At 43.9% G+C, this 23,515-nt stretch overlaps 2 protein-coding genes across 5 annotated transcripts in view; one reads left to right on the top strand and one right to left on the bottom strand.

The window, feature by feature from the left end:
* The window catches only part of URB2 (URB2 ribosome biogenesis homolog), a 29,435-nt gene extending 21,792 nt beyond the window's left edge, over positions 1-7,643 (bottom strand). For 2 of the 4 annotated variants that reach the window (XM_077346436.1, XM_077346448.1), the window contains exons 1-4: positions 7,486-7,643; positions 6,781-6,917; positions 6,023-6,199; positions 154-3,529 (exon numbers count right to left, since the gene is read on the bottom strand). In XM_077346436.1, coding sequence (XP_077202551.1) covers positions 154-3,529; positions 6,023-6,199; positions 6,781-6,906 — 3,679 coding nt within the window. In that variant the 5' untranslated portion in view covers positions 6,907-6,917; positions 7,486-7,643. Of the gene's footprint in view, positions 1-153; positions 3,530-6,022; positions 6,200-6,780; positions 6,918-7,358 lie in introns of all 4 variants that reach the window. The other 2 variants (XM_077346437.1, XM_077346443.1) reach the window with 2 other exon arrangements.
* Positions 7,644-7,743: 100 nt separating this feature from the next.
* Positions 7,744-22,083, top strand: TAF5L (TATA-box binding protein associated factor 5 like). Its single transcript, XM_077346456.1, has 5 exons — positions 7,744-8,055; positions 10,427-10,571; positions 14,231-14,335; positions 15,631-16,355; positions 20,152-22,083. The coding sequence occupies exons 2-5, from the start codon at positions 10,430-10,432 to the stop codon at positions 20,947-20,949; spliced, it is 1,770 nt and encodes a 589-aa protein (XP_077202571.1). The 5' UTR covers positions 7,744-8,055; positions 10,427-10,429; the 3' UTR covers positions 20,950-22,083.
* Positions 22,084-23,515: the final 1,432 nt, after the last annotated feature.

The following is a 23,515-nucleotide window of genomic DNA, read 5'->3' as shown; positions in this document are numbered from 1 at the left end:
TGTAATAACCTTTGTGCCAACATTACCCGTTTTAGAAGCAGAGACACATTTGTCATCCTTTCTACAATTCCTAGACAGACGACTTAAACAGTTTTAACCTGCCATTGTGCCTCAATATTGAACACAGGGAAGGGAAGGAGAATGACAACTTACCAGAAAGCAGTTTCTTTACAGAATGGAATACTGCAACAGAAGTTTCTTGTGCAGGAAAAAACTCAGACATGGAACAGAAGGCAGCTAAGAAATGCAGTGCAGAGCTAAGGAACTGCATGCTGCCACTTGCTAAGTCCAGTTCTCTTAATATCTGAGTATAAAATCTTTGGTATAAATCCCTGTGAGAAAGCTGCTGGTGTCTGTTTGATTCTTGAAGCCTCCTTTGCTCATCCTCCCCAGTCAAAAGCCACACTGGCTGGGTACAAGAGGAGTCTGCTTTCAGAAGGGTTGTGACACACGGGATAAAGGCTAAAGGCAACGGCTGGCCTTTGGGACTGTTTCGAAGGAAAGCCTGGATGGTCGCTCCTGTCTGAAGCATGGCCTGCTGGAGAAGAATGAGCAATGTTTCTGAAGCCTTCCAGTTTCTGCTCTGCTTTTGGACATGCAAAGTCAGAACATGACACTGGGCACTTAGTGCCACCAACAGAAGCTGATCCGCAGCTGGGCTCCAGTGTTCGGTGAGTTGACTGCTGACTGCATGTGGCTGACAAGTAGCTAAGAAAGATGTGAACTTTTCCATGTTCAGTTTCACACTCAGCCGCCTTTCAAGAACTATCTGAAGATAGTGTTCCAAAAAGATTTGGATCCCACGAAGGAATTCCTCCCAAGGAGCAGCTGTCAAAGCACTAGCAGAAGTCTGGCAGACCACAAGCATAGAGGTGAGGACAGCTTCAAGAGCATCGCTGGCATGAAAGACCTTAAAGGAGGCACTGACATTTCTGCCAGTCTGCAGACGTGCCAGCAGGTGGAAGCAGGTTGCCAGGAGTTGCAAAGGCCAGGCCTCACTACAGACAAGGTCAGCCTTGGTATTGACAATCAAAGAGAAGAGTGAAAGGAACAGACGAGCATGGTCTGTGGGAAAGAGGCTGTCCAGATGCAATTTGGAAACAATCTCAAGCAAATCCAAAAGCTTTCGGATTTGCTCTTCTTCTAAAGTAACAAAAGATCTCACTTTCACCAATGACAGCATATTCTGTGCCACTTCCTCCATTACTGTCCAGCATACAGATGGTTCGTCTTTCAGCCTCTCTCTGGCAACGGTGGAGGAAAAACCAGCTTCATACCATGGAATGCCTTCTGCAGAGAGCTGCCGAAGAGGCTGACTGGCAGCATCCAGAACTGTAGGGTACAGCACATTAGCACAATGCTGAACAATGTGGCTTATGAAAGAGGTGTGCAGCAACCTCGTCTCCGGAAGAAGTGGCCTGTGCAGGAAATCTTTAGACACCTTTCCAACAGAGATTAAAGAGTCATCGCCGTCAGAGGAAGCTGCCTGCACTTGGTTCCCCAGCAGTGTCTTCAGAAGCACGTCTGTAACAGAGAGTGCATCATTCACAGACAAGAAGGGAATCAGAACCGGAAGGTTTGAGATGACAAGGTGCCAGTGAGCAGTTGGGTAAGTGGAGGTATTTATGGCACCTGCATCGCCATCCCACGGTTCAGGCTCGACTTCAGTCATGCAAGACTCCCCAGAATGAAGGATAAAAGCTGCTGCCTCCCGCATAGCCTGAAGCAGTGCCCCTGTGCAGCAGCTGGAGGACATTGACAGCCTCTTCATCTTCTGAAGCATCAGCCAGTCTATACAATACCGACTGCTTGAACAAGGACAACTTAGACGCTTAGTTATCTTTTCCCAATACTGTGCATCAAAACCAGGGAGAACAGCTGAGAAGTCTGAAATATTTACAGGCGAATCAGCAACACTCAGGGCTGTTTTGCCTAATGGGGAGACATACTTGCTGCAGTTTAAACCAAACAGAGTATCTGCTGCTATCCAGGTGCACGCAAGCAGGAGAACAGAGTCCTCGGTCTTCTCAAGCCAAAGCTCTAGCTCTGTATCTTCCGCGTGACAGTCCTTCAGCAGATCTAACAAAGCTTGGATTATCCCCCTCAGCATGGTCTCCAGCAGCATCTGAGTCCGACGAACAACAGGCAATGGGGTGGAATCGTCTAAACTCTTCATGTTGAACAGAACAGCATGAAGCAATGAGCTCATGGACTTCAGCTTCAAAGCCATGTCGGAATTGCCTCTGACATCAGGAATAATGGAAGTCTGACATTTCTCCAGCATGAGGTACAGAATGTCCAATATCTGATTGGGCGGCAGTTCTAGAAGGCACTCACAGAGCTTGGCCTTGATGCCAGCAGGCAAAACAGGGAGCCTTAAATGTTCTGCAGCAGGACGGCAGATGACAGACAAGACCTCTTCAAAGAGTTTGTGGAACTGACGCAACTTGGCATAAGTCTGAAAGAGAGCATTAACAAGAGCCTCCTGAGCCTTTTTTGTACGTGGCTCGGAAACCTCAGCATCAATCCAAGCTGAAGCCACCAGGTCATCTAAATCAGGCTCCACAATCAAATGATTGAGTGAGATCAAGGCCCTGAAACACCTAAACCAAGCAGGGATGTGGGCTTGTGGGTGGTTGACCAGTGTCTGTGCCACCTGACGGTAGAAGTGAAACTGGACCTCCTTGTGGCGAATTCTGTCCACAGCAACGTTATAGATGCTGCTGCTCAGCACCAAGTTCAGAAGCTGCTCCACTGCAAGGAGCTCAGATGGAGAAAGCTGGTCAGTCCAAAGGTCCCCCTGAAGATGAGCAACTTTTAGGCAGCCAAAAAGTTTGGTGAGCATGTGAAAACAAGCCAAGTGGTCTTCAGACTTACTGTAAGACTCCAGAAAGAGTTTAAAGAGAAGAGGCACTGAACTTGCTACTGCCTTCTCATGAACATCTGGCTGACAAAAGCTAGTGTCCCCCATCACCATCTGGATAGTACCAGCTGGCAGGAGGCGAGTTTTCAGAGCCCCTTTCTTTACATTGCAGGATTCCTTCTCTGGCAGCAGCTCTTCTCTATAAGACGGCAAGAGCACTGGTTGGAAAATGCCAGCCTTCAGCAAAGCCTCTATGCCATTCCGGATCTCCCTGTTCAGGTGTTGACGTCCATGGCCATCCTCACCCTGTGTCCACACCCTGGCTGTCAGCAAATATCTCAAGAGCAGGCATGGCTGAAGCAAAACTTTGGTCACTTGTCCAAACACACGGTTGGCATTGGCTTGCTGCCTCTGAATCCGAAGGTAATGCCCAAGGGTCAACTGGAGGACTTCAAACAACTGGGAGGACACAGCATCTTCTGATGATAGCTGCCCACATGCTAACCAGGACAGTTTACTTAGAAGATCCACCACAAGGTCGAATTTTGCAGTATAAACTATGGCAAGGGGAGGAATGGAAAGGATAGACCTGCAACAATTTAGTACTGTGCTGACACTCGTCAGGGCTTTTTGATCATAAGAAAAGGAAAGCCTTTCATTTATGACCTGAAAAATAAATAAGAAGAACAGAATGATTAGTGGTGAACATTCTATGCTCAAAAGGTCAGTGTTTCTTGCAAGCTGTATGACATTACTTATGCATGAATAAATTAACATTTATTTATGTTAATCTAATATCAAGTTCTCACCCACACACCCTGTATTGTTCGGCTATTAAATATGGCTATTGAACACATCCACAGTTGCTCAGCTGCTCATGAGTGGAGACCCAACAGCTACCCTGCAGAGAATCTGGAATACCCTTGAGATGGTTGTGAGGAAACTCAGCCTTTCTGATGAACTGAACCTGGCACATATACCAAGTACAAATAAAACTGTATAATGTTTGCAGAGAATTAAAGATTTTCCCTTTTTTCTGATAGCGTTTCCCCTTTTTCTGACAGCAAATTGTGTCACTGTGAGCTCACATTCTGTACTCCAGACATTCTATACTCCAGACGCTTAAATATTATAATTTATGCCCTAAAATCATAAAAAGGCATTTTCAGAATAGACAGTACCAACTATCCTGCACGTCAGCTTAATTTCCTTGGTGGTAAGGGTCACATAACCAGGTAGGTACTTATTCAAAGGCTGTAATCCCAAACATACTTCGAAGATCAGCCCCAAGATTTATTTCTAAGTAAACATGCATGGGATCAGTCTATGAGTAATTGTTTACTCCCATAATGTGGAGATGAAAAACGGCTGGCATCTAAATTGAAACATTTAAATAATTTGGTTCTTACACATGCCATATACTTTTGGGGGGAAGAAATAAAAATAAAGTTCAATTCTAATAGCCGTGGTTGGCCCCCATGCAGTTTAAAAAAATCTCTCTCAAACGTGTCCAGCCAGATTAGGCTTCTGAAAAACTCCGGGTTTACTCTGAAATGTTAAAAAATACTGATGGGGGGAAAAAACACAAAGTAAAGCAGTGTCTGTAAATGAAGAAAGCTGGTACGGCATAGTGGTTACGGTGCTGGACAGGGACCTGGGACAACTGGGTTCAAATCCTTGCTTTGCCATGGAAGCTTGCTGAGTGATCCTAGGCCTGTCACAATCTCTCAGCCAAACCTACCTCACAAGATTGTGGTTGTGAGGGCAGAGTGGAAGAACAGAGAATTTTGTGAAAAGCCACTTTGGGTTCCCATCAGGGAGAAAAATGGGCAGCCAGCTACTGTCACATTCCACACGTGGTGTTTCTGGGGAAGGTGGTTGGGCCGGCTGCTGCAGACCAGTTCCTGGCATACTTGGAAGAAGCTTCTATCCTGCACCCATTCCAGTCTGGCCAAGGGGTGGAAACTGTGTTGGTCACTGTCAGAGATGGGCTGCCCCAACTCTCCTGAGACCCCTTGCCCAGCAGGCAGTGACACCCCACAACAAGCCTCAACCTCAGTCACCAGAGTTTGTAGAGCCTGCAATGTCAGCTCCAGCCCCCCATGCTGCCACATCTGGAGACACCTGACAACTGAGAGGGGAGAAATGGCCAGCGAACCTCCAGAGGTGTTCAGGGGCAGGCCATAGGGAATGGGGAAGCAGGGCCGAGTGACAGCAAGTTTAACTATCACTGCCCAGGAGAAAAGCCAAGGACTTATAGTCAGTGGCAATCCCCATTCTGAGTCCAAGCCGTCCTCTCAAAACGTTCTCTCTCCTCTGCATCTGGCCCCCACACAAAGTGGCAGAGGGTGAGACCCTGATAGTCACTCTGTTGGATGGCCTTTGGAGGCAGCTGGATCCAGGTGAATTGGTGCTGCTTGGGGTGCAAGATCTCACGGCAGCGTTCAGTGTTGTAGACCACAAGCTGCCAGCTCACTGCCTAATTGATACAGGAGACAACACTGCAGTGGCTGACCTCCTTTCTCTGGGGTCGAGGAGGAGAGAACTCTAACAGAACTGTGACTGGCCCAAGATCACCCAGCAGGCTGCCTGTGGAGGAGTAGGGAATCAAACCCAGTTATCCAGATTAGAGGCCACTGCTCTTAACCACACCATGCTGACAAGTGAGAGCAGGCAAAGGTGTTAGGGAAATGAAAGGGGGGCAGGAAGCTACAGCCAGGAGCTTTGGCTAACAATAGTGACTAATAAATTGAAAAATAAATTAAAATAGTCAAAAAAGCAGGGATGGTATTTCCACCTTTCCACAAATCCATGCGGGCCTCCACTTTGTGTTCTCTATAATACCAATCAAACCCCATTACCTGCCATCCCCAGACAGCTATCTCTCCTATGTATCTGCCCTTTTCACCATGCTAATATTTTACATATCTAATTATTTATGCATACATACATACTGCACGCAAAACTGCTATGTATAAACTTGGTTGTGTGGACATCTCAAATATCAAAATGGAACATGGCAGACAATGACATCAGCACTAACAGAGATTGAAATCAGGAGAGAAACGAACAAAGGAAATGACACTGGGAAGACAAGAGGCATTCTGTGTGATAATCAATGACTCATACAATCCTATAAACATGTAAGCATTAAATTACCTGTGCAATTGAAAAACGTAGGGTGATTGTTTTTCCATCCTTAAGAAGGCTCTGTAATTTTTTGCTACGAAGAATGTTGTCCAGGTATGTCCAAAGCTTCTCAATGATTTCATCTGACAATTCAAGTTTCTTGTTGTAACAAGAAACCAGTGTATGACTCACCCAATCCAGTAAGACCTATGTTCCAAAAAGCAAAAAAATATGACTTTTTAAACATGTAGAGTTAGGGAGCCGGGGAGGGTGTGTGAAAATATGCTTTAATTAGATGAGAGTTAATCTGACTGCAGACCAGACCAGTACCATTAGTTAGGGTAAATCAAACTAAAAATCAAACTAATAATACTGTTTTCTGATTTGATACCCAGGCAACAGAAAGAAAGAAATGAAACTCTATGCTGATGGGACTTGGAGTGCAGAGGCCAAGAATAAAGAAGTGCATTCAGCAAGCATATCACCATTTCCCATTTACACACAATGATCTTCTGATCATCAATAGAAAAGCAGAATACGGAAATAGATACTGTAATAGCAGCAGGCTCAAGATGAGAGGTACATAATGAAATCACCAGCCTTGTAAATAATCCCTTGGAATCTACTAACTTACAAAAAAGCATCAAGCCCATCTGTCCCTATATTAGTATTTAAACATGCTGACAATCTGAAGAAATTCTTTAAAATAAAACATAAAGGACTCATGCATTATATCATAACATTTTAGAAAAACATTCCCCGCCCCCCAAATTGTGGAAATCCATTACTTGTTCTTTATTTGGAAGGAAACACTGGTGAGAAATCCATGCAAACTGAGCAAGCTTGAGTTTGTCCTCCCAAGGTGTCTTTGAGCTTTTCAGCTTCAGGTGAATGCCAGAGTAAATTGCAGCCATGGAGATATTGCCTAAACACATATTTTTGAAAAGATTCAGTTACTGCATTATTTGTACTAAAAGCCACACTGTTTCTTGTCATAGAATATCTCTTCAAGGCAGTTTTGTATATTCAAGAGGCACTTCTAACCAAGAGGCACTGTTAGATTGATTAGGGCCTTTTGTGTTGTTGCCCTTTAAAATCAGCCACTCTCAGTAACCTGAAACAAAAAAAGGGGGGAGGGGGAGTTCCTGTGGAATCCGGTTAATAAACAATATCTGCTGAAGTCTGAGAGCCAGTTTAACCAGTAGCAGAAATCACAGGCATAGTGTTTTTAGGAAACCAGACAGGCTCCCTCGCCCATTTCTTCTGTTCCCAGGAAACCATATAACGCTAGTTCTGCGGCAGCCCCTCCCCCAACTTCAATGCTACTATGCAGGGGCAGGAGGAAAAGCGAGCTGTCTTGCCCTACCCACTTCACATAGGCGTGAGGGACAGTCCTCCCCTAGAGCGCCTGCTTCTTTGCCTCCTCGAGGTCAGAAGGGAGCCTGAGGTGTCACGGGGCGCTTCCCCACCAGTCTGACTGGTCGCTCACTCACGGCAAAGGTGCCTCAGTCCCGCTCGCAGCTCCCGGCCTCTGGCGCCGCCCCCTCGCCCGGTCCCTGCAGCACGTGCGCCTGCTTCCGGCCCAGCCGAGCTCTCTCCTCTCCGTCACCTTTCGCCGCACCAACGAGTTGGGCGCGGGAGAGCGCCGATTGGCAGGCATTGCTGGTCGAGAGCCGAGTGGAGAGCTTTCCCATTGGTCGGGGACCTGCGACTGCGCGCTCGCCTCCTTTCCCTCCCTCGTTCCTCCAGCCGTGCTCGCTCGCCTCCTTCTCTGTGTCAGCCCGTCAGTCATGGAGCGGCTGCTAACAGCCGCAGCGGCAGGAAGCGCGGCCGCCCCACCGGCAGTAGCCGCCCGGGACGCTCAAGCCTGCCGTCTTCGCAAGGAGCGCGACCAACGAGGAGAGGCTGCGCGCGCCGGGCTCCACGATAGCCACAGCGGCGTCTCGCGCCACTGGGCGCAGTGATTGACGGGGCGAGCGAGCCCAGGAATCCTGTCTCGTGCCTGCCGCAGGCGACACCCCCAGCCAGCCTCTCGCCCTGCTCCCCCCGCCTGCGATGCTCCAGTGAGTGCTCCTCTCCTTCCCCTCCCCTCCCCTTGCGCATGCCGCAGCCGTAGCTGCTCTTCCCGGGCGGGCGGGAGGGCGGCGGGATGAGCCAAGCGTGGCGCGCGGAAGGGCCCTCCCTGGCTGGAGGCGGGCAGCCGTCGTCGTCTTCTTCCCGCAGCTGTCGAGGTACCGGCAGGCAGAGTGGAGCTGCTGTGGCCCCATCTGCCCTCCGTGCTTCCTGGATCCTTTTTCCCGAGCTTCCCGTTTTTCTCTTTTCCCACGTTGCTGCTGTGCAAGTGCATGGGGTGTGTGTCGAAACATTTTTCTACAGCTCTGCACTGGTTGCAAAGTTTAGAGCAAGAAGGGGCTTCGATCTTTGGAACCGCTTTGTTGGCGAGGGTGGTGTGGAGTGGGACAGGAATTGCTACCGGGGATGTGCCATCGATGTACTCAGTATTTAGAGACTTCCCCCCAAAATTTGTATGTCTGTCCTGAGATTCTTACATTCCATTCACCATGTGATTTGGCAGTTAATAGTAGCTGTTGCATCTACTGTGGCACTCAAAAGATTACTGTGCCATTTGTAGTAAGTACATTAGTATCATGCACACCCTTGAAGGGGTGGTATATAAATCAATCAAATCAAATGAATACATAAAGTGAATAAATACTGATATTTCTCTGTGAGAGAGAAGATCTGATTATCTTTCCTGGTAGTAATTGGAGATGGCTTCCCTAACGGAAGATAAATTATTCTGTTGCCAAATTGCTAGTGATATTTGATGATATCTGACCTCCCTCCAAGGAATCCATGCACCTGATTTGAACAACCATGTTTGATATTCTGTTAAATTGTTATTCTCTCGTTATAATTATTATCATTGTCATTGGTGTTACTTCTATTTGATATTTAAAAACTCTATAGGTCCTTTTCGTTTCACGTGAACCACCCTGCCTGAGCTTCAGGGGAGGGTGGTGTATAAAGGTAATTAATTAAATAAATAAAATAATGTTACTCATAGAGCTTCCAGATCTTCCATTCAGTTTGTAGGTACCAGACTTTATTAATTTTTGCACATTTAGTCTCAGATATGAAGAATATGACATCCTTTGTCTAGCTATTATGAGTTGGCTGCTTGGTGGAGTGTTGAAGGTAAAACTTGACCTATTCTTGCATTTTGGATCCAAGTGAATGTTAGATCTAGGCAAATCTTAGCTGCATTGCTTTTGAGTTTGTCAGAGTCAACATTAGAATAATTGGGGGCTGTTTCATTCGGTCTTCAGTTATGTTCAGAAATAACTTGCGTGTTGAAAATAGTTTCTCCAATGGGCCTAATTCTCAATAAACACAACTCCTAACTTTTCCATTTATTCTTTTTTTATAGAAGAACCAGAGTGTGGTCTCAAATGTATATAATGTAGCAGCAGTCTTGTAGAAGCTAAACAGGCTTGGGTCTGGTCAATGTCTAGATGACAATTACGTATGAATGTTTTCTTGCAGTTGCTGGCAGAAAAGTGACATATAATATATATAACTAACGAATAAGCTCTTTAACAGTTCTTATATCCAGAATGTTTTTCTGTTTTACACTGTTTCATTAACTTTTCTGGCAATCTCTGTAGGTTTGACACTCAGATTCTATGATATGCCTTTGTAGTCTATCATTATGCAAAAGTGAGAATTTTTCTTTAAGTTTATAAATATGGACAAAGCCATAACATCTGTAAAGACTAAAGGTGAACTTGAAAGTGAAATGTATTTTCGACCTTATCTAGAAATAGAAACTGCTTGACAAGTTGTTGCATTCTGACTTATTATGAAACCTAAATGATGCGGCCAGTTTCCGTTTTGTTTAATTGTTCTCTTTCGCTGACTCTTCATTTTTCAGGACAGATTGGAAGACTGAAGAAGTAGGGTAAATAGTGCAGAATAATAGCATCTGTTTCAGACCAACAATATGCCAGTGGTCAACTGCAGAGAACTCTGACATAATATTACTGTACTTGCTTATTGTTAAAATAATGCCTTAAGAACATTACATATCTGAGTCTCTGTATATAGTAGGAAATCTAAAGCCAATCCAAAATTGTCACCAGCATTAGGTCACGATTTTACACAAGTGTCCTAAAAGCACTTCAGTATTATAAGGCTGCTCCTCTGCTCTCAGCTGGGCTAATACAGGTTTGGTGTTTTGAAGGTATATTTCATTGGGTATTTTAAGGGGTGCATCTTGTATTCCAGAAACATTTGCATTGAACAATGGGAATGCTTAATCAATTTTCCCCACAGTTTTCTAAAGAGGTAGCTGTGCGTCAGGAAATTACGATCCTAACAACTTCATATTATTGCACTCTTGGTGACCCAAACCTGCTTCCTTTTCTTTTGGAGGTCATGAAACGTGTACGCTCAGAACAGATTCAGATGGCAGTTTCCTGCTACCTCAAGCGCCGGCAGTATATAGACTCAGAAGGCCCTCCGAAACAAGGACTGCGCCTCTGCCAAACTGCAGAAGAAATGGCAGCTAATCTAACAGGTAACCAACAAGATGTCTTTATGAATTCATAGGAACAGAGGAAGGCAAGTTCCTATGAAGCTTGTTCTTGAGTAGAGTGGAACTGCTGAGCGCTAATTAGAAAGAGACTACCATACAAATAATCATGTGGTTCTGTGGCACCCAGGTGCAACACAGCTGTGTCCAAAGGCTGAAAAGTTGTAAATACCCAGGGTGAGAGTAAAGATTTCTACCATATGGTAGTGTCTTAAGCAGAAAGATCAGACTTTAGTAACTCCAATTCTTGAGACAAGACTGCACAAAACTATGAAACATGAGGCAGACATTTTGTCTAGTGTTCTGAAACGACTCAGTTGAGAGCTGTGTGGCTAAACTATTAAAACCCGGAATCCTAAGGAAAACTGTGTTTTTGATGACATGGGACTAAATGATTCAGACCTCTTTCTGTAGGTCATATCAACGAACTATTTGAGGTAAACAGTGGAGTCAGCTTAGTTTCTCTGTTACATAAAATTTACAACAAATACCACTCTCTCTCTCCCAGTTGTTAGCGTTCATACACTTGGGCTGTAGACAAACTTGCTATGAACCAGAATTTTTTCCTTGGTTTATTGTTGGGCTTATCCATGCTAACTCTCTGCCTCTTTCTTCTCCCCACATACATCAAGATGCAATTGGAAACTCCAGCTTAGGAAATTGCCAATCTAATGCCAATTTCTGGTGGTGTTTGAAGGTGGGCCTTTCAGTAAGATGGGATATTGTTTCGCACTGCTTATAATTTTGCAGTGATTTCATCCTGGTTTAGAATCCTGGTTTCAGGGAAAGAAACAAACTTGATTTTTTGCTTTTAGGCAATCACATTCAGATGTCAGAACAAATTGGAGTTAGATCAAAGATCCTGGAACCCACAAAGCCTTCAGTGAGGAACTGCACACAGAAGTTGGAGGAAAGGAGCACATAAGCCATACAATAAACCAGGCTTGTGCTTGTCATGAACAACTTGGTTATTTGATGCAGAAATGCAGCCTGATCATCAAATCAAATGCTCTTGCCAGTTCCGTTAGCTGCTATCACCTGCTATTTCTTTCTGGTTAAAAGGCCTAGGAAATCTAACTAATACAGGAGAAATGTATGGAAACTGAATGATTTCCTGTGTGAGGGTAAAGTGGAGGTAGGGAGAACTCTATATGGAGTACTGAGCTCCTTGGAAGACAACCAAAATAAACATTTGGTACATGGACAAATCCTGCCCTTCCTTCAAGGAGCTGAGGATGTGTCCATGGTTCTCCTCTCCCCCATTTTATATCTGCACAGCCACAATTGGGAGGTAGCTGAAGCTGAAAGAAAGTGACTGGCCCAAGGTCACACAGTGAGCTATCACAGGAAGGAGGGATTTGATCACTAACCTCTACACAGCAGTGAACAGAAGTCTTCAGTTGCAGCTCCAAGCATGAGGGGAAGAGCAAAGAGGCAAAGACAGGGAGAGCACACAAGTTGAGTGGTGGTATTTTTTAAGAAGTTATAAGTAAACCTGTAAGCAGTGATGCCCCAGTTTGGAGGTGTCTAATAGGCTTTAGCGTGAGTGGGACTGGCAGTTAGCAGAGTGCAAGTACCTTCTTATTTAATAGTTCCAACTACTAACAGGTGTTTAATTCTGTTTATTACACAGGCCCCCAGTGTAGTTTACTCCAACACCTTTCCTAGCATTCACCAAGTGTTTTTGAAAGTGGAGGTGGCTATTGCCTAGCAGAGCTTCTGAGAGCCAGTTTAGTGTAGTGTTTAAGAGTGCAGGCAAGTTGTCCTGGCAAGCCAGGTTTGATTCTGCACTCCCCCAGCTGAGTGGCCTTGGTCTCGCCATGGTTCTGATAAAACTGTTCTGACCGAGCAGTGATATCAGGGCTCTCTCAGCCTCACCCACCCCACAGGGTGTCTGTTGTGGGGAGAGGAAAGGGAAGGCGACTGTAAGCCACTTTGAGACTCCTTCGAGTAGGAAAAAAGAACCAACTCTTCTTCTTCTGTGTGTCTGGAGACCTTGAGAACCAGTGGTAATGAATACAGAAGAGGGGATGCAGTGTTGGTGTGAATATGGGAATGATGGATCAGATGTACTGATAGAAGAATGAGCCAAAAGACCAAAAATCTCATGTGAAAGATTTAGGGGCAGAAACTTATTTAAAATAAAGTCTTTGGACAGTTTTGTTCATATGTACAAGGATAGTTTTTAACCTCGGTTTGAAAGTAATTTGTGAATATTTACCTTCAGATAGGAGAATTATTCTTCTCTGTCTTTGATCTCCTTTATGTTTGTGTCTGGGATAAATTGAGAACGCATGGCCCCCCGCCCTGCCAACAAATGAAGGAAAAACCTAACTGGATTCAATGAGTTACATTCAGTACATATGGAAAGTTGTTTGTAACAGACTAATCTGTATACCCCCAATGTGTCTCAGATCTTTTCGATTGCTGCTGATCATTGAGTAGCTTTCCTGAATCCCTTGTTGTGAAATCCCTAGAGTGCTGTCTACTCTAGACAAAATAAAATCTGTTAGAACTTAATTGACTATGAATCAGCTGATGTTTGTAGAGAACAAGCTGATGCTGGACTGTGATAATTGCTTTACTGAGTAATCCTCTGCACAGACTGTAATCTAGAAAAGTTGGAGGGGGGTATTTACAACTGTAGCAAAATATTCTGTGCTTGATCTTACTGCCTGGGTCAACTACTGCCTCTTTGATTGTCCCACAAGCAGTGACTCCCCACTGCCAGAAGAATGATCTTAACCAAAACATATTCAGTCGGTTCTTACTAAGCTGCAAGCAAGTCACCATCATAGATGTTTCTTTCCTTCCCCAGTCATGTCCTGGGGCCTCAGAAAAGCTGGTGTCCAGAATCCTGTGGACAATCACATTGAGCACAAGGGACTCTGTGGGAGAACAGGATGTAGTTACCTCCCCACATTTTTGCTGATAGAGTTTCTGTTGACACAAGAGAGAAAGATTGGGGTGATATTGTCTATTTCCTCTTCCTTTGTGTGAGCCCTCTGTGACTCATGGCATTTTGTTCGTGGTGTTCCCATGACTTTGAACATCAGCTTTTCATAGACTTCCAGGGGAAAGGGGAGGTGCTAGAGGTCCATGAATACCATTGTTCTTTGGGGAACCATCCCATCATGTTTGAGATGGTATCTGGTGAACCAAAGTCTCTGCTAGTGGCACTTGGTTTGTGATGGATGTTTCAGATTAAAAAGTCCTCACTCCATGATGCATATTCAGTTGATGATAGTATGTGCGATCTTGTGTTGCATTTTGTAAATAGCTTCTCAGCTGGGCAGCATATTCACTAATCAGATTCTAGTATGCAAATTCAAATACAGAGGTTTAAAAAAGGGGATCAGCATTTGAAAAAATCCCAACAGGTACAACAATGCTGCTTGTAGAGTTGTGAACAAATGGCCACTTAGTGTCTAAAGGACAGGTGATACAGTTTAATGACATTGAAAATCTTGCATTTGCACCTTGATTTGTGGGCAGCTCATGTGCTAGATTACTTTTGGTCAAGTTTTTCATGCAATTATTTGGGCTTATTTGGGGGCTGCTACTGCTTTGTCAAAATGTTTGGAATGTTCTTGTTTTGCATTGACCTGGGGCTTACTATGTTGTCTTAACCTTTGTTCCCTCAGTTCAATCGGAATCGGGTTGTGCCAACATTGTCTCTGCAGCACCCTGCCTAGCAGAGCCACAACAATATGAAGTACAGTTTGGGCGATTGCGCAGTTTTCTTACAGGTGGGTGGCATCTTGAGTGGATGTATCCATCTCAGGGCTTGATAAACCTATATACGTCAGATTTCACCACTGGAGAAAGGACTACCACTTCCGCTATCCTCTTGGGAGTTTTCCTCGATTGTCAGTTCCTACATCACCTGTGGCATTTGTTCTTGAAGCTACATACCCTGTACTTTTATTAATTCTCAGTGTTCTCTCTGGGGAGGCTTTACTCTCCATTGTGAAAGCAAGAAAGTAGAACTTAAGCATAAACACAAATTGGAATTACCTCACAAGATAAAGGGGTTAGTGGGAGAAGAGGTTGGATTCTGAGCCAGGCAGAGGCACCCCATTCCGCCTGTAGTTTCTCCACTCATAACATTTATAGTATGTGTCCGTTCGACCAAGGGAAGAGAGCAGCCTCCCTCTTATCCTGGTAATTAATGCCTATGTACTGTGATTCTGCTACAGCGCTTTTCCCCAAGTTGGAAAGAATTTTCCCAGCTCTCTGTGTCAAAAGGTACTGTCTGAGTCCCAAACAATCCTTCCAGCCAGGAGTTCACCCTGTGGTGGGATGGGGAAAAGAGGGGAGCAGACAAGCAGCTGTGGCAAGTAGTAAGCTTTGCAAGGCTGAAGAAGAAGCCCTGCTTAGGAAGAGATGGTTTCCATCGTTTCCCAGGAAGGAAAGAAAATATTCAGATGGCATCAAATTTGTTAGTAGATAATGTAGAAACACTACCTGCTGATTTTTTTCCCTGACAAGAAAATCTGTAATGCTGGCCCATTCCAGCACACTCATATGCTGCCCACTGCATCGGGAAGGCAATGGCCCCATGAAGGTGCTGGAATGGAGTAGGGCAGATATGCAAATTAGTCCACATTTTGGCCAGGATGTGGCAGAAAGCAAGCAAGCAGAAACCTGAGATAAAACTCTTGACGCACAGCTTGTAGTAGCACTGCTGAACAGAAACTGTTTCTGAAGGCAAATGAATATATTCCCAGACCAAAGGCATGTCCTGAAATGCACCAAATGTAATTTGTTGGAAAAAACAAGAGGCTCCCTCCAAAACTGGGTCAATTGAATTCTGAAGCCCATCTTGGAAATAACTCTCTCTATAATTAAAAGTTAAATATGGACAGCAACAGGTAGAAGAGCTCTTGTATTAGTTTTAGAACTGCTGTGCACCCATGGGTGCAACATGTGGGGTGTATGTGTGTTAGAAGCACTAACAATGATGATCCTTAAAGGAGGCTTGTTTTGCTTTTGTTGTAATCCCTGGAGAGTATGGAATAACCTATTTTTGCTTTGGTTTTAGAATCAGATTCTCAGCATAGCCATGAAGTGATGCCTCTCCTGTATCCCCTTTTTGTCTACCTCCATATCAATATGGTCCAAAATGGCCTAAAGAGCACAGTGGACAGTTTCTATAGTCGCTTCCATGGAATGTTCTTGCAGAATGCCAGCCAGAAGGATATCATTGAGCAGTTACAGACCACCTTAACTATTCAAGACGTCCTCTCCAACTTCAAACTCCGGGCATTTCTGGACAACAAGTATGTCGTCCGCCTTCAAGAAGACAGCTACAACTTCCTCCTTCGCTACCTCCAAAGTGAAAACAACAGCGCTCTTTGCAAAGTCCTCTCCTTGCACATTCACTTAGATGTGCAGCCAGCCAAGAGGATGGACTACCAGCTGTATGCCAGCGGGGGTTCCTCACGCAGTGAGAGCAACGGCCTGGAGCCTGCTGATATGCCTGCTTCCATCCTGCAGAATGAGGCAGCCTTGGACATACTGCAGGACAGCATCAAAAGGGTCAAAGATGGGCCTCCTTCGCTCACCACCATATGCTTCTACGCGTTCTATAACACTGAGCAGTTGCTGAACACAGCAGAGGTTTCACCAGACAGCAAGCTGCTTGCTGCTGGCTTTGATAATTCATGTGTGAAGCTATGGAGCTTGCGGTCCAAGAAGCTGAAGTCTGAGCCTCATCTGGTAGATGTGTCACGAATCCGCCTGGCCTGTGACATCATGGATGAGGAGGTCTGAATATCTGGTTACCTTTGTATATCTGGGAGTTTGGGTGGTGGGCTTGATGGTCACATTTGAATGGTTTACTAGATGGGTTGTGAGCACCTGTTCTAGTGAGCTTGCTAAAGGCTATCTCACTGATTCTTTCCTTCCATCCGCTAGTCATAGCTGCCCAACTTGGAGAGAAATGGTAAGAATCAGTAGGTTGAGTTGAGCAATAATTCAGTTCACCATTCAGGTCCCTTCGACTTAATTGTGTGGAATTGTGCCAAGTCCTTGCTCTGCCTGTCCCAGTTAAAATGTACTTGTATTCACATCTTGATTAGCAGCTGCCCATCTTTTCCTATGAAAAGGAGCTTATTGTAGTACATCTAGACATGAGGCAGAGAACTAGAGAGGTGGAGGATAGAATTGATGCTTGGATAGTTCGAGTAGTAAAACTTCAGTGCGTTTTTTTAATGTTATTTATCTTAGTTCATTTAGACCCCACTTTTCACCCCAGCAGAGATCAAACCTACCATTGTCCCCCCTCACAATTTTCTGGTGAAGTAGGCTAGGGATAAGAGGATGTGATTGGCACAAAACATTCTCCGAGCTTCTGAAGCAAATGGGGGGAGGACAGGGGGGTTGAATACAAGTCTCCCAGATCAGAGTAAAAGATTATACAAAAGCCCTGCTCCTTCACAAAGCATAGACAACTGAAATATTTACAGCTTGCTCCTGTGAATAGTTATTCAAAAGTAAGCTACATAAGTATATGATTCAGAAAGTTGCAAAAGAGGATAGCTATTGTGTGCATTCTCATTCTAGCTTTCCTGCTTGAATGTCTTGCCAGAAACACCTAGCATATTCCATACCCTTTATTACCAGATTTCTTTCCATATTCCTTTTCCAGCCCTTGCTATCCATCCAGTTTGGAGAAATGAAATATACAGGTTTTCCTTGGTTTCCTTCATGGTTACCTAGAAAACTCTTCTGGATCTCTGTAATGCCATGGTGTTGTACAGGCACATGAACATTTTAGAGGTCCATTTTGGGGTAGCAACCAGAGCACCTGATGTATGGGCAAGTTTTCAGCTTTGAATTTATATTGGAAAAGATAAGGAGTAAACATGTTTCCTCCCAGTAGGGGACTTGGCACATGCAGGTAGTTTGTCTTGGATTGCTCTGGGCTTCCTGTTGCTGTTAGAATCTGTACATAATGGAATTCTTGAATGATTGTGTTTTTCATATAAAGAGGTTTCTCTTTTTTAGTAATAAGGTTTAATTTAGGATTCTAAATATACTTGAACATTTTCTGTTCAGCAACAAGGAGTAATTTGGCTAATTGCAATTCCTGATCTTCAATTAAAAGTTAGACTTTTTCATAAAGAAAATATATCCTTTTACACCTTTCTTGTTGTGGGATGTTTAAATCACCTGGCATTTTAGAACAGAGTGTAACTTGAGCCCAGAGACTGTGAAGGCTTAGAAAAGAAATTGAGCTATGGAAGAGAGGTTTGTTCTAACAGGTAAATCAACAATTTGAAGTAAGGAGATGCTATTTCTTGCTGTCGTGGATAAGAGCAGTGGACTTTAATCTGGAGAACTGGGTTTGATTTCCCCACTCCACCACATGCAGCCAGCTGGGTGACCTTGGGCCAGTTGCAGTTCTCTTAGAGCTGTTCTCACAGAGCAATTCTCTCACAGCTCTCTCAGCCCCACATACCTCACATGGTATCTGTTGTGGGGAAAGGAAGGGAAAGGTGTTTGTAAACTGCTTTGGGACTCCTTCAGGTAGTTAAATGTGTGACATAAAACCCCCCCAGCTCTTCTTCTAGTACTTACTTTAACCTTAGAAATAACTGCAATGGTGTCATAATTCCTTTCTTGTTTCAAAGTAGTCCATGCTATCTCCTTCAGTGTCATATTCCAATAATAAATTGTCACCAGTTGTTCTGCTTTGTAATAAGTAATGCCCTCTTATAACTGATTTCAGGAAAGCTGCCAAAGTCTTGGATGCTTTTTCAACACTGATAATATTTTCATCTTAGTTATGAAGAAAATCATATGACAAACTTCTGTACGTCCTGCCCTAGTTGGTCAGAAAAAGAAGATAGGGATGGTATAGTTCCTCCAGACTCAATAAGTTGGCCTTTGTTATTCTGCAACATATATGTCCTTTAAGGTAGTGCCCTATTGGTTTAAAGGTAAACTTGGAATATTAAAGCATAAACTTCCAGTTCTACCTTTTTCCATACCAGAAGGTAGTAAAATGATTGCATTAGTTTAGTCAAGTTGGTATAATGTAAAATTTGTAAAGTAATGTTTCTTAGAGGTATCCAACGAGAGTCTGAAGATACGTTGAATTGTTCATAACTGTTCCAGAGAAACTTTGGATAAAAAGCACTTAAGAATTCACTGAAGGCTGTTCTTTTCAATGCTGGAACTGTTCATAATACTCATGAGCTGTAACAACTGCTGACATTCTAAAATCTTGTGCGTTGTTAAAAAATAGACATCCAGAAGTCCTGCAGAAATCTTAGTTCTTTGGAATACAGGACATTTTTCTGCAGAGAACCATGGCCAGTTCAGACATCAAATGTAAGGATTGGTAACAGGATTACTCTGTCTGTTTAGAAGGATTACTTTGTCTTTTGGCTGTACTTCCAACAGCTAAACTAGTGGTCAGAATGAGGCTTTCCCCAAAGATCTTCTCATATCTCAGCTTCTACTTTGAGAAGTGAGGCCTACTAAAGTTATTCTTTAAAAATAGGCATTCACTAAGTGCTGTATTCTCCACGGCTCACAGGCTTGGTTTTCCATTGACTTGTGTTGCGTTTGTCTGGTTTTGTGTATGTGTTGTGTTGTTGATTAGGAATTCAAAATACACCGTGGAAGTTCAGATGGTTTTTAAAAGAGCACGGTATTTTCCTACACCTGGGGAAACTTTATAGGCAATTATGAATATGACTAGTAAATAAGCCCGCTCCAGTCTTAATGCAGTGGGCGCTAGCGGGGCTTCAGGATCAGCGGGGCCGGTGCGGCCGTGGAGCGGGGCAGCGCAGCGCCGTGCGGCTTGTCCAGGCCCCAGGAGTTGCCGGGCCCGATGCGGGCGTGGCGCGGCTTGTGCCCTCCCCCCCCCCGCAGCGCAACTGACCTGGGCCCGTGTCGAGCATTGTGGTGACGGGGCGGAGGCGAGGTGGCGGCGTTGCAGTGAGGTGGCGACCTAGCGTTGCGGAGGCTAGGCAAGTAATAGTGGTGTGCGGGCGGCCGCAGGCGAGGAGGAAGGGGGGCGGATCAGGTGGCGCTTTGCGCCTTCCGATTAGTCAGTCTAGCGCCTGCCGATTGGGCCCTCCGATTGTCAGTCCGGGGGAAGGGGCCTATGGGCACCCTTCCTCTTCACGGACAGGGCCCACCTTTGGTTCCCTTAACAAATTATTTTATTATTTTAAAGATAATACAAAGGCAGTGTAGGTGTGGGTGATTACATACACTGAAAATACTGGTTTCTATTGCCATCAGTTACTTCTAGGGAAGTGATGCGTCAAAAAATAGTGTGGTCATTCATGCTGTACGATATATCTAATATCTGGGGCTAGAAGAAAAGGATCACTAACCAACCAATTTGTTATAGCTTCTAAAACCACAGCTACAGCCACCATTGACTTTTCAAGAGCTAAAAATGCCACTAGAAAGCATTATATGGGCAGTCCTATATTACATACCATACGAAACTTTGGCCTGCTACCATGGTTAGAGAAATCTCAGGTTTTAATCTCTGTATGTTTTGAACAAATTAAATTGCTTTCTTTGCTCCTCCATTTAGGATGAAGATGATGAGAATGTGGGTACGGAAATGAAGATACTCCGAGGGCACTGTGGACCGGTGTATAGCACAAAGTTCTTGTCCGACAGTTCAGGACTTCTGTCGTGTTCTGAAGACACATCCATCAGATACTGGGACCTTGGATGTTTTACAAACACTGTGTTGTATCAAGGGCATGCCTACCCCATCTGGGACCTAGACATCAGTCCCTGCAGCTTATATTTTGCCAGCGGTTCCCATGACCGCACAGCCAGACTCTGGTCATTTGATCGGACGTACCCTCTGCGGATATATCCAGGCCATTTGGCAGACGTGGACTGCATTAAGTTTCATCCCAATTCTAACTACTTTGCAACAGGATCTACAGACAAAACAGTACGTCTGTGGAGCACTCAGCAAGGAAATACTGTGCGCTTGTTCACAGGTCACCGTGGCCCTGTGCTGTCACTTGCATTTTCTCCGAATGGTAAGTATTTGGCTTCAGCAGGTGAAGACCAGCGGCTAAAGCTGTGGGATTTGGCCTCTGGCATTCTTTACAAGGAATTGAGAGGGCACACAGATAATATCACCAGCCTTACTTTTAGTCCGGACAGTAGCTTGATTGCTTCTGCATCAATGGACAACTCGGTTCGGGTTTGGGACATTCGGAACACTTACTGCAATGCTCCCATAGATGGCTCCTCCAGTGAGCTAGTTGGTGTATATACTGGACAGATGAATAATGTACTGAGTGTACAATTCATGGCCTGTAACCTCCTTCTAGTGACTGGAATTGCACAAGAAAATCAAGAACATTAACTTTTTTTTTTGTAAGGGGGGGGGGGTCTTAAAAGCCAGAGTCTATTATAAACTGAGATTATATATAATTGACTGTGAAAAATGTCTCTCCCATTGGTGGGTATGTCCAGAATAATGGAAATACTGTACTTGAAGATAGTTTGCATTGTTACAAAAAGTCAAGAGAAGGGAGGCCAAGAGAACTTTATTGTCATTGTGTGATAGTAGTGCAAGGGCAGGAAGCAATGGGGGGAAGCCAACAACCCAGAATATTACACTCTAAGGGATAGCCCCAGACCTGGTCTAAACTACCAGATCATCAGCTTGGCATTTGCACTTTGCATATGCACTTAAATATATTCCATTATGGGCACATCCTTCTTTCTGCTAGCAGAGGCTGGTGAGAGTATGTCTGTAACAACTGTTCAGCTCAGTTGACTATTTCCCCACTGATTTTTCTGTGGGACCAGGATTCATGTCATCTTATATTGGTTAGAAAACCTATTTCATTCTATGGGTGTTCCCCCAAAATAAATGACATTACAATAATGTTTAAAATAATGTTGGGGCAGGCTTCCAGCTTGCTTTTAATTCTTTAATTATAAAAAGGCGATTTGAATGTGACTGTAGCCTATCTCTGTGAAGAGATACAATTTGGATTTGATTTGCTAATGCTGGCTATAATATTTGTAGCTGTTGATGTTGATAGATGGGAAGTTTGGGATTTTTCCAAATCTGCACTGTGACAATAATACAAAATAGTAGATGATTAACCTGGGAGAAATAAGTAGCTATTGAACATAACTTTAAAAAAAAAAGTTTGCATTTCTAAAAGCATGTTTAGACTCTTAACAGAAAAGGGCACCATTTACCTCACCAGAAATACTGTCTGCAAATGATAAATGTGCCCAGAAGATGGGGCACATTCTAAATTATTGTGAAAAGGTATGGGTCTGCCAATTTCTGATGTTTTCCACTGAATAATGAAATATATGTTTCATGAAGTGTTCATTCAGGAGTGTGAGCATGCAAAATGAAAAGATTTGCAGGGGGAAGCAAACTTTAATTTTGTCATTCAAAGAGAAGATTGAATATTTCTGCTTTCAAGAAAGAGATTTTGTATTTTTGTTTTTCTATTAAAGCATTTAGTTTAAAGGAAGGTTTGGCATCTCTGTTTGGAACTGAGTGGGGAGACAGAAGTCCATTGCCTCCATCTGTGTACAGCTTTGAACCAGGGAGACAAGTTTGTCTAAATGTACAAGGTGGAAAAGTTACTAATGCTGTCAGGCACTAACCTATATGAAGGCACTGTCTACAAGCAGATTGTGGATAACAGCAGCCAGGCTGATTGAGTTCTCAGGGAAGCAGTGCACCGATGCTATCATGTTTATTAGACCAAGTATTTCAGGAATTTTCTGAATTTTCTACTAAAAGCCAAATTAATGCCTGACAAGCACAATTCACTTGTCTAAAGCTACCAGCAAGGACTGCGGGCGTCAGCCTGTGTACCTCCAATCCAATTGAATGCTTCCTGTTGGGCTATAGGGAATTCAGCATGAACATGCCTATAAAAGAAATCAACATACTTCTGCATATGCAATCAACCAATTTCTTCAAGAACTGTAGTTGGTTTGAAAGTAAATTTAGAAAAGTGGAAGCTCAGTGAGTATCTGACCAGCTGAAACAAAGGAATTGCTGTCAAGTACCTGGAAATGTAGAGTCTGGATTCTGTGGAGACTGCAGTTCCATGAGGGCATTGTGGGAGTACCAAATGGTAGCGGTACTATCCTGACATTCAATGCAGTGTGGTGATTATTATGTCTGATTAGGATCAGGAGGCTAGGATTCAGAGCCTAACAGTGTTTTTGGATTTTCTTCTGAGACTCTGCAAGGCTCTAGATATCACGGTCATCTTGGTTAAATGTGGAAGTCCAGTATAAATAGTGGCATACCATCCAGAAAGTTTTGGAGCTGAAGCAAGAATTGGTGGAGGGTAGAAGGATTTAAATATGCACCCAGGTGAAGAATGTTCATTCTGCTGATCAGGGGAAGCTCAGACACTTTGCTAATTTTTCTCTTGACAGCTGAAACTTCTGATTTGCTGCAGTCCTACTACTTTAAGTCACAAAGATAAGGACACTCAAAATTCATAGAAACACCAGAGAATTCAACATTTTTCTTGGCTTTTGATCCAAGCACATAATTACATTAATTTTGGAGATGAGATCTAGCCATGCAGATTATTAGATCAAGCATATATGCTTCTGTAGTCACATAATTACTCTGGTGTATGGTTCCTTATTGTAAAGTTCATGTTGTTCAGATTGTCACCATAATGAATGCAAAGAGATTAAGAAGAGGATAAAGACAAACTGTTTTTTTGTACCAAACGTTTTACTACTCAAAGATGTCTCAAAGTGGCTTACAATCACCTGCCCTTTTCCCCCACAACAGACTCCCTGTGAGATAGGTGGGGTGAGAGAGCGGTGACAGAACTGTAACTAGACCAAGGTCATGTGGAGGAGGGGGGAATCAAACCTCATTCTACAGATTAGAGGCACTGGTCTTTAACTACTACACAAAGCTG

The sequence above is a fragment of the Paroedura picta genome, chromosome 1, assembly GCF_049243985.1.
Source record: "Paroedura picta isolate Pp20150507F chromosome 1, Ppicta_v3.0, whole genome shotgun sequence".
Lineage (NCBI taxonomy): Eukaryota > Metazoa > Chordata > Lepidosauria > Squamata > Gekkonidae > Paroedura > Paroedura picta.
The sequence above is the reverse complement of the archived record's forward strand: the minus strand, read 5'-3'. Positions and strand labels throughout refer to the sequence as shown.

Coding starts and splice junctions, on each gene's coding strand:
- TAF5L (XM_077346456.1), top strand. CDS start 10,430: ATGAAACGTGTACGCTCAGAACAGATTCAGATGGCAGTTTCCTGCTAC. Junction 14,336..15,630: donor ATTGCGCAGTTTTCTTACAG/GTGGGTGGCATC, acceptor CTTTGGTTTTAG/AATCAGATTCTCAGCATAGC. Junction 16,356..20,151: donor GTGACATCATGGATGAGGAG/GTCTGAATATCT, acceptor TCCTCCATTTAG/GATGAAGATGATGAGAATGT.